At 41.8% G+C, this 11,469-nt stretch overlaps 1 protein-coding gene across 1 annotated transcript; it reads left to right on the top strand.

Moving 5' to 3' along the window:
• Positions 1-3,512: 3,512 nt before the first annotated feature.
• Positions 3,513-4,412, top strand: LOC133141486 (proteinase-activated receptor 3-like). Its single transcript, XM_061262057.1, has one exon. The coding sequence runs from the start codon at positions 3,513-3,515 to the stop codon at positions 4,410-4,412; it is 900 nt and encodes a 299-aa protein (XP_061118041.1).
• Positions 4,413-11,469: the final 7,057 nt, after the last annotated feature.

The following is an 11,469-nucleotide window of genomic DNA, read 5'->3' as shown; positions in this document are numbered from 1 at the left end:
CACATGACAGAATGATTCCTAGTCCCAGGACGCTCAGTTCTATATAGCTAATTGTCTTTATATGGCTTAATACAGCCCACTCAGTGTACACTCTCAGAATACACGGTTCAAAAAGGTGCCTCTAGGGCAACCCCCCTCTAGGTCAGAGGTTATTTTTTGGCCAAAATGGTTTAATCTGGGACCTTTCACACTTTTCACACCAATCATGGAGGGTTCCAGAACAGACCTCATAGGGCTCCTCTTTGGAAACAAGATTAAAAACCTTTTTTATGAAAGTAGTTGGCCATTCAGGCTTCAATTGGTTTATGAGCTGTACTTGCACTCTGGCTGCTAATGCACTTGCATTTAAATATGCTATAAACTATATAAAGCCTTCATGAGAAACACTATGGCAGTGTTACACTATGACTTCTATGTACTGTCTAATAAACATACTAAACATACTCTGCCCCCAAATTACCATGTGTACACAAGATGAGAAAGCAGTTAAGTAGGCAAAAATGGCTCTCAGTGTAGTATACTTAAAATCCCAGATTATTCTGAGGCTTCACTGAGTGAAAAGTCAGTGAGCACACTGTTCAGTCCAGTAAGTGAACCATACTTTTTAGGTTTCACAGAGAGAAAGAGACAGAGCCATCTTTGAGTCCAGTCACAGTCCAATAGATCATAGAAGAGTTTTTATTACAAGGGTAAATATTCATGACACTTCCACCGTACAGTTAGAAAATAGTATAGAGGATATGTCGGACAGTTTCGTAGACAGTTCATATTTTAATGAACCAGTAGTACTTAGCACACCCACACTCTGGAACCCTGGAAATATGTACATCGGCAGTTGTAAAGCTGATGATTTTCTGCCTGCGCAAGGGTATGCTATATTGTGGGATACTTGTATGGGTTACTAAGTTTGCAGGCCTTGCTTTTCACTGTAATTTATTGTGTAAGCCTCTCTTAGCTGTCTAATTTTGTTATTTTAACTGTGAATTATAAAACCATAATTATTTCTTCTTTTAATTGTTATTATAATTGCTATTTTTATTATGCGATTCGTTCAGACTGCCAAATACGAGTTTTTCATCCTGCTTCAGTAACATATTACGTTATTTATGAGAACACAAGTGATTGCCGGTAAAACACAGATTTTTAAATGTACTGTGTTCCAAAGATGCAGCATTTCATGGGCTTGCGTGAGCACAAAGTGTGTTGTTATTATGTCCTTATATGCTGATATGGCTTATTATTGCTTCTACAATCATTTTGCAACTCACTGACAGTGTTATAGGATATCATTCATCCAGGCCCTTTGGGCAGGAGATGGATTGAAAACATAGATATTTCACCAAAAAAGGAAACTGGCTGTTTTCCAGTGCTGCTGCTCGAAGAAAAGACTGAAATTCACAGTGTTACCCACATGTAACATGTTTCACTTTGTTACACCAAATTTCAGAAGTGTACCTGTGTACTGTTGCATCACTTGTTTACAACAAATTTACATCAAGCACCAATGGCACATTGCATCACTGCCAATCGGTGCGAACGCTGACGGGCTGCTACAACACGCTTTCCAAAGAATACCCTCTTCTGTCAATTCACTGCTCAAGGGTCAAAATGTTTTTTGAAATATGATCTGCCTTTGCCATCCAAATAAGTATTTACTTGCATTGGATATTTCAGGATTTCTTTTGTGCAAAACGTTTGTGTTCTGTATCCATCACACTCCTCGGTAAACTGGAGGTGAGACATTGCCCCTGCTGGAAATTTGCCAAGCACCCCACCCTTTCTCCACTGTTCTGATTGGCCAGATGCATGATCCCAGCAGTGCTGAAGTATCAGTGATGGGGTTTCCCTATATCTCTGTATTCCAGTCTCTGCTTCACTTCACACAGTCCAGACAGGGGTTCATGCAGGACTTACCTGAGACAGCACGGATAATTAAGGACAAATTGCACAACCTGCACTGGTAAGATTATTAATAATGTCCTTTTCGTAGGGGAATGTCGTCTCCCTTTTGCATGATTTGTTATTCAATTCAATGCTAGAATATGGACCATGAACTCAATTTCAATGCATTGTTCTTGATAAAAGAATCAACTACAATTCTTGCTATGGCTGTTAATACATTGAAAGTGTATTTGCGTACATAAAGTGCAATTGTACAGAATAAGCCACAGCCACATCGTAACAGTTTAAATCTATACAGGCAATTTTATTTTCTTTATTTTATTCTATAAAAGCATAACTCCTTGTAAATGGTGCCAGAACATATTGATTTTACACACTTTGCAATTCGTGTTGAATAAGGTCAGGAGAGGAGGTCACCATGGAGGCTTTAACATAAACGTAAAACACAAAAACAGTGCTGTAGAGAGACATACTGAATCATTCACTCTAATCACTGGTGAGCTTGGATTAAGCTAATTATTAAAAAAGCTTATAAGTTTCTTTGAACTTTATTTAATATTAGTTTTCAATCGACAGACATTTTCAAGTTAACTCCATTTAACATGGTATAAAGATGAAGATAATATTTTGTTTATATTAATTCAGCAGGTGCTCTTGTAGCCAGAGCAGCTTACGGCGTAGGAGAGCAGAAGTGCATTGACTGGATTCATACCTGCAATAATGCCAGACTTGGCAGACAACATTCCCAGACCAGCGAGTATAGATGGCTTACAGCGTCTATAACATTTGTTTTATAGATGATGAACGCACAAGTTCAATTTCATAAGGCTAACCAAGTACCTCAATAGAAATGATGATACAAATTGAATCTATAACAGTCATTCAGAGAAGAAACATAAAAACATAATAATATAACCTAAAGCCGTAAAAAGTACCATAACCTGAATTTAATAATGTTGGGACTGTGAGGGGGAAGGGATGCGTTTCTGAGATTCAGACTGAAGAAGTGGGTCTCCAGTCTGAAAATGATTCTGCTGACCACTTTTGAGCAGTTTGTTCCTCCACTGTGGGGCAGTACAGACAGATACTGTGACAGGATGAAGTGCCCATGCAGGGAGGGGAGTGCCAGTCATCTGAAGGCTGTGGAACTGAGAGCTCTGGTCAGGGTATAGGGATGGAAGATTGGTACAAGGAAAAGTTAACATCAGCTGCAAGCTGAATGCGTGTACCAGATACCGGTTTAACTTCAACCATGTTTTAAAATAATGTGTTTTCTGTGCATTATCAAATTGTGTTACCATATAAAAATTGTTCTTACCATCATATCTTAAAGTAGAACATTTTCAAATACAGCAGTATACGTTTCAGCATCCGCTATAACGCTCTCTGCAATAAATTGTTCTGATTATAAAATGTTCTGATTGGCTCAAATACATTCCAATGACTCAGAAGTAAAAAAAAGTAATTGCTACAACTGTTGCCCCAAGTTGCCTTGTGTAGCATCACCTTTATTCCCATGTTATTGTGAATGCTTTCCCTTTTCTCTGTCTGAGCAGAAGCCTCCCAACTGGCATCCTGTTGGAGCCCCATCTTCTGCCTGCTTAACCGCAATGGAGATTATCAACTTCTACTCCTCCGACCTTGACATCCATAAGCCATCAAACATCACTGTTGGGGGAGGTGACATTACCGTATTCGAAGGATGTAAACACATGCCTGAGGTCCTGATCTTTTACTTGACCCTACAGTTCATCAACATGTTCCTGGGGATCCCTGCTAACCTGATGGTGCTGTGGCTCCTGCACAAGAACAAGGGGGACTCATCGAGCTCCGACATCTTCATCCTCCACCTGGCCATCCTGGATACCTTCTTCTGTCTCATCCCACCCCTGGAACTGGCCAGTATAGTCTTCCTCAGCACCACCAGCACCACCTGGTATGTACTGCGCTTCTTCTACGGGCTGAAAGACCCTTCTCCGCTCTTCCTCTCCTGCATCTGCCTGGACCGCTACATGGCCGTCCTGCACCCCATCACCTTCACCGAGCTGAAGGACCGAAGCCACCGCACGGTGTGTGTTGTTGTGGTGTGGCTGGTCACTCTGGCCTACGCTTCAGCCAAGTGCATGGGCAACATCCCCAACTTCGAGAAAATCTTCATTGCCATGATGCTGGCAGCCTTTGCCATCATGCTCTTCTGCAATGTGGCCATCCTGCACGCACTTCGGCAATCAGGCCCTGGCCGTGATGAGATGCACCCAGTCAAGAAGAGGGCCTTCAAGATGGTGTTCATCATCCTGGCCCTCATCGTGTTCAACTACTTCCCTCCTGTAGCCCTGTTCCCCTTTCAGGAGTACTTCACCCTAGATGAGTTAAACTGCTATGTCTACCCTCTAGCATTTGCTTTCTTGGACATCAGCAGCTGCATTCAGCCTGTTCTCTACCTCTCCCGGGGGATTCCCAGGGTCCCTTGCTGCCGCTCTAAAGAGGTTATTGATCAAAAATCTGAATGACTGAAATTATAAGAGGTAAGACTTATAAATGTACCAGAATCCATCAGTCTAAAAATACAAGATAATGTACTTTTAGACTGATGGACCATAATAGGAGTTTGCATGTTCTCCCCATGTCTGCGTGGGTTTCCTCCGGGTACTCCGGTTTCCTCCCACAGTCCAAAGACATGCAGGTTAGGCTGATTGGAGAGTCTAAATTGCCCATAGGTATGAGTGTGTGAGTGAATGGTGTGTGTGCCCTGCGATGGACTGGCGACCTGTCCAGGGTGTATTCCTGCCTTTCGCCCAATGTTTGCTGGGATAGGCTCCAGCCCCCCTGCGACCCTGTTCAGGATAAGCGGGTTTAGATAATGGATGGATGGATGGATGGATGGATGTATTTTTAGACTGATGGACCATAATAGGAGTTTGCATGTTCTCCCCATGTCTGCGTGGGTTTCCTCCGGGTACTCCGGTTTCCTCCCACAGTCCAAAGACATGCAGGTTAGGCTGATTGGAGAGTCTAAATTGCCCGTAGGTATGAGTGTGTGAGTGAATGGTGTGTGTGCCCTGCGATGGACTGGCGACCTGTCCAGGGTGTATTCCTGCCTTTCGCCCAATGTTTGCTGGGATAGGCTCCAGCCCCCCTGCGACCCTGTTCAGGATAAGCGGGTTTAGATAATGGATGGATGGATGGATGGATGGATGGATGTATTTTTAGACTGATGGACCATAATAGGAGTTTGCATGTTCTCCCCATGTCTGCGTGGGTTTCCTCCGGGTACTCCGGTTTCCTCCCACAGTCCAAAGACATGCAGGTTAGGCTGATTGGAGAGTCTAAATTGCCCGTAGGTATGAGTGTGTGAGTGAATGGTGTGTGTGCCCTGCGATGGACTGGCGACCTGTCCAGGGTGTATTCCTGCCTTTCGCCCAATGTTGGCTGGGATAGGCTCCAGCCCCCCTGCGACCCTGTTCAGGATAAGCGGGTTAAGATAATGGATGGATGGATGGATGGATGGACCTTAATAGCCATTGTTGAGATTTAAATAATCTCAGTTCAAAATGGATGCAGAGGACAGAAGGTCTACTCCTGTTTCCTACTCAGACACATGGCTGTGAGGTCGGCGCAGAGTTGGCGTAACACATAATAATCATAATAACAATAATGACATAGTATCTTTTTCTGGGGAGAGGGGTGCAAACAGAGGGTGAATATGATTGGTGGGGAGGCAGAGGAAGGAAATTGCACGTAAAGGAGATAAAGAGTGTGGTCAGCGTGGTGTTGGCAGAATATGGTTTGGAAAAAGAATGTAGCTGGATGTGAGAAGCTGAACCCTTCTTGGATAAGGGAGGGAGTGTGTGTCATAGGAGTCCCACTACCACAGCACTACTTCTCTTACTACTATTGTGTGTGTGTGTGTGTGTGTGTGTTCTTGCAGTCTCTAACACAGGACTCCAGTGCAGATTCAGTGGGCAAAGCTATTTGCACAGTATGTCTGGTATGTGGTACAGTACAACTCAAATATGCATACATTCAATTTCAGGTGAAATAAAAACGCTTCACATTCTAGTTAAAGGGTCAAAGTCCATAATTATCCTACCATGTTGCCCTGTCAATATGTAGGGCAACTTCCCTGAGCTGATATTCTGAGTCTGTAAGAATGTCCTGCTATTTGCAGCGCTGAAAGTTTTTCAATTTGAGCTGGACGTTCTTACAGTTTTTGCAGGGGGAAGGGGGGGGGGGGGCACACCCACTTCCCTGCCACCTTTCCTGGGCTTCTACTGTTCTGGACTCTTAAGAACCAGTGAACCTGGTTCCTTTCAGCTCAACACATTTGTCACACATTAGTCCTCCCTAGGCTGGAGCAGCATGTCTGGAGGGACGGAAAGAGGGTTTGATTTGTGAAGGATGTCATGCAGCATGCAATGGATGTCCATTGGGTAAGACCACGTGACCAGGGTTGACCACACCCCCATCCCCCATAAGCTGCAGGGGTTTCAGAAGACACGTCTGTCTGTCTGTATGTCTCTGATTTCACTGTATTTCTTCTGCGCTTCCTCTGTCATGCTGTTCATTTGACTGAATTTGTGTTTGAATATATACATAAAAAAGATTCTTCCATACAGTATGTGTATGTGTGCGTGCGTTTTACAATCTGTGTTTTCATCTACTTTTTAACATTTAATTAATGAACAGTTCACTCCCTTCACCATTCATGTCACACATTAGACCTAAACCTTTTTATGAATGTGCTTTTTGCAGATATTTTTGCATGCCATTTTCTTCTTCTTTATGATTTAAAGGAATGTCGCTGTGGAAAGGAAACACAGCTCTTCTCTCTGTGTAAAGTGCACTGATGTTTGCATGTAGTGTTGAATGCTCACTCTCGCAGGGGCGATTCTGTTATTCTGAAAATATGGGAGAAATAGTGACAGCATTTCCACTGATCTGGATCAAACCTCTCTACTGCTCTCGGTCCATGGGCAGAACATTTACAAAGAAAGGGACCTGGTAAAAAGTCCTTCTTTTTTACAAAGAAAGGGACCTGGTAAAAAGTCCTTCTTTTTTACAAAGAAAGGGACCTGGTAAAAAGTCCTTCTTTTTTATTAACTGGCTGTTACTAGCACACGCCATGTGGTGCACAGGCAGTGTACTGGATTTAGCGCTCCCTGAGCTGCAGGTCTGCAGGCACGGGCGGCTCTGTACACAGGTGTGTCAGGACGGCTCAGGCAACAACCACCATGGGGGACAGAGGCTGATCTCACAGCTGTGTCAATGGACTGTAGTCCAAGGAGACCGATTTATTTTAACCTTTACTTAGCCACAAATTCCCATGAGATGGAATCTATTTTTCGAGGGAGACCAGAAGTAAAATACAATTTGTGTACTTTTTCCACAGACATGCATAAACTGTTCAAACCTGGGCTAACCACAAAACAGAACTACCAGCGGTCCCAGCAAAAAAAAAACAAAAAAAAAAAAACAAAAAAAAAAAACCCAAAACAAATGGGAACTTGTCTACTCAGTCAGATGCTTGACACCAGTGATAATTGAATTGGTGGAGAACGATTCATACAGATCATTTAGTGGCACCTGCCTCTGTGTACAGGTGTGCTTAAAGCTACAGTACCAGGTGACAGAGTGAGTGCAGCAGAATAAAGAAAGGAACAGGGGGGTTAGAGTCTCAGTTAGGCTACACACTGCTTCCACTCTCCTTATTTCCTCTTCTGTAAAATATGACCCACTACTGCTGTAAATAACAATAAAATACCACCTTTAGCTCTGAATTTCTGAGTGGTTTTTGCTTGACTGAACTTTTTCTTCCTGGATTCACTTACTCAGTCAACTGTCAGAATTGTCACCTACGGTATGACAAAGAAACAAATGTTTAGATTAAAATACACCGTCCAGAGTGTCATTTTTACAGACTACTGCCCTGCTATTGAGCTAGGTCCTATCTGGATAAAGAGACAAACATCTGCAATTCTACAACCTCAGTCATCGCTTCCCTGCATAGAGAAAGTTCATGCACCCCTGTCCAGCCACCTGTGTGTGGCACAGCACATGACAGAATGATTCCTAGTCCCAGGACGCTCAGTTCTATATAGCTAATTGTCTTTATATGGCTTAATACAGCCCTCTCAGTGTACACTCTCAGAATACACGGTTCAAAAAGGTGCCTCTAGGGCAACCCCCCTCTAGGTCAGAGGTTATTTTTTGGCCAAAATGGTTTAATCTGGGACCTTTCACACTTTTCACACCAATCATGGAGGGTTCCAGAACAGACCTCATAGGGCTCCTCTTTGGAAACAAGATTAAAAACCTTTTTTATGAAAGTAGTTGGCCATTCAGGCTTCAATTGGTTTATGAGCTGTACTTGCACTCTGGCTGCTAATGCACTTGCATTTAAATATGCTATAAACTATATAAAGCCTTCACGAGAAACACTATGGCTGTGTTACACTATGACTTCTATGTACTGTCTAATAAACATACTAAACATACTCTGCCCCCAAATTACCATGTGTACACAAGATGAGAAAGCAGTTAAGTAGGCAAAAATGGCTCTCAGTGTAGTATACTTAAAATCCCAGATTATTCTGAGGCTTCACTGAGTGAAAAGTCAGTGAGCATACTGTTCAGTCCAGTAAGTGAACCATACTTTTTAGGTCTCACAGAGAGAAAGAGACGGAGCCATCTTTGAGTCCAGTCACAGTCCAATAGATCATAGAAGAGTTTTTATTACAAGGGTAAATATTCATGACACTTCCACCGTACAGTTAGAAAATAGTATAGAGGATATGTCGGACAGTTTCGTAGACAGTTCATATTTTAATGAACCAGTAGTACTTAGCACACCCACACTCTGGAACCCTGGAAATATGTACATCGGCAGTTGTAAAGCTGATGATTTTCTGCCTGCGCAAGGGTATGCTATATTGTGGGATACTTGTATGGGTTACTAAGTTTGCAGGCCTTGCTTTTCACTGTAATTTATTGTGTAAGCCTCTCTTAGCTGTCTAATTTTGTTATTTTAACTGTGAATTATGAAACCATAATTATTTCTTCTTTTAATTGTTATTATAATTGCTATTTTTATTATGCGATTCGTTCAGACTGCCAAATACGAGTTTTTCATCCTGCTTCAGTAACATATTACGTTATTTATGAGAACACAAGTGATTGCCGGTAAAACACAGATTTTTAAATGTACTGTGTTCCAAAGATGCAGCATTTCATGGGCTTGCGTGAGCACAAAGTGTGTTGTTATTATGTCCTTATATGCTGATATGGCTTATTATTGCTTCTACAATCATTTTGCAACTCACTGACAGTGTTATAGGATATCATTCATCCAGGCCCTTTTGGCAGGAGATGGATTGAAAACATAGATATTTCACCAAAAAAGGAAACTGGCTGTTTTCCAGTGCTGCTGCTCAAAGAAAAGACTGAAATTCACAGTGTTACCCACATGTAACATGTTTCACTTTGTTACACCAAATTTCAGAAGTGTACCTGTGTACTGTTGCATCACTTGTTTACAGCAAATTTACATCAAGCACCAATGGCACATTGCATCACTGCCAATCGGTGCGAACGCTGACGGGCTGCTACGACACGCTTTCCAAAGAATACCCTCTTCTGTCAATTCACTGCTCATGGGTCAAAATGTTTTTTGAAATATGATCTGCCTTTGCCATCCAAATAAGTATTTACTTGCATTGGATATTTCAGGATTTCTTTTGTGCAAAGCGTTTGTGTTCTGTATCCATCACACTCCTCGGTAAACTGGAGGTGAGACATTGCCCCTGCTGGAAATTTGCCAAGCACCCCACCCTTTCCCCACTGTTCTGATTGGCCAGAGGCATGATCCCAGCAGTGCTGAAGTATCAGTGATGGGGTTTCCCTATATCTCTGTATTCCAGTCTCTGCTTCACTTCACACAGTCCAGACAGGGGTTCATGAAGGACTTACCTGATAGAGCACGGATAATTAAGGACAAATTGCACAATCTGCACTGGTAAGATTATTAATAATGTCCTTTTCGTAGGGGAATGTCGTCTCCCTTTTGCATGATTTGTTATTCAATTCAATGCTAAAATATGGACCATGAACTCAATTTCAATGCATTGTTCTTGATAAAAGAATCAACTACAATTCTTGCTATGGCTGTTAATACATTGAAAGTGTATTTGCGTACATAAAGTGCAATTGTACAGAATAAGCCACAGCCACATCGTAACAGTTTAAATCTATACAGGCAATTTTATTTTCTTTATTTTATTCTATAAAAGCATAACTCCTTGTAAATGGTGCCAGAACATATTGATTTTACACACTTTGCAATTCGTGTTGAATAAGGTCAGGAGAGGAGGTCACCATGGAGGCTTTAACATAAACGTAAAACACAAAAACAGTGCTGTAGAGAGACATACTGAATCATTCACTCTAATCACTGGTGAGCTTGGATTAAGCTAATTATTAAAAAAGCTTATAAGTTTCTTTGAACTTTATTTAATATTAGTTTTCAATCGACAGACATTTTCAAGTTAACTCCATTTAACATGGTATAAAGATGAAGATAATATTTTGCTTATATTAATTCAGCAGGTGCTCTTGTAGCCAGAGCAGCTTACGGCGTAGGAGAGCAGAAGTGCATTGACTGGATTCATACCTGCAATAATGCCAGACTTGGCAAACAACATTCCCAGACCAGCGAGTATAGATGGCTTACAGCGTCTATAACATTTGTTTTATAGATGATGAAAGCACAAGTTCAATTTCACAAGGCTAACCAAGTACCTCAATATAAATTTCGACACAAATTGAATCTATAACAGTCATTCAGAGAAGAAATATAAAAACATAATAAGCCGTAAAAAGTACCATAACCTGAATTTAATAATGTTGGTATTGTGAGGGGGTAGGGATGCGTTTCTGAGATTCAGACTGCAGAAGTGGGTCTCCAGTCTGAAAATGATTCTGCTGACCACTTTTGAGCAGTTTGTTCCTCCACTGTGGGGCAGTACAGACAGATACTGTGACAGGATGAAGTGCCCATGCAGGGAGGGGAGTGCCAGTCATCTGAAGGCTGTGGAACTGAGAGCTCTGGTCAGGGTATAGGGATGGAAGATTGGTACAAGGAAAAGTTAACATCAGCTGTAAGCTGAATGCGTGTAGCAGATACCGGTTTAACCTCAACCATGTTTTAACATAATTAGTCTATAATGTGTTTTCTGTGCATTATCAATTTGTTTTACCATATAAAAATTGTTCTTACCATGTTATCTTAAAGTAGAACATTTTCAAATACAGCAGTATATATTTCAGCATCCGCTATAACGCTCTCTGCAATAAATTGTTCTGATTATAAAATGTTCTGATTGGCTCAAATACATTCCAATGACTCAGAAGTAAAAAAAAAAAAAATTGCTGCAACTGTTGCCCCAAAGGTTGCCTTGTGTAGCATCACCTTTATTCCCATGTTATTGTGAATGCTTTCCGTTCTCTCTGTCTGAGCAGAAGCCTCCCAACTGGCATCCTGTTGGAGCCCCATCTTCTGCCTGCTTAACCGCC

The sequence above is a fragment of the Conger conger genome, chromosome 12, assembly GCF_963514075.1.
Source record: "Conger conger chromosome 12, fConCon1.1, whole genome shotgun sequence".
NCBI classification, from domain to species: domain Eukaryota; kingdom Metazoa; phylum Chordata; class Actinopteri; order Anguilliformes; family Congridae; genus Conger; species Conger conger.
The sequence above is the reverse complement of the archived record's forward strand: the minus strand, read 5'-3'. Positions and strand labels throughout refer to the sequence as shown.

Excerpts from the sequence above, each read along its gene's own strand:
- LOC133141486 (XM_061262057.1), top strand. The coding sequence starts at position 3,513 with ATGGAGATTATCAACTTCTACTCCTCCGACCTTGACATCCATAAGCCA.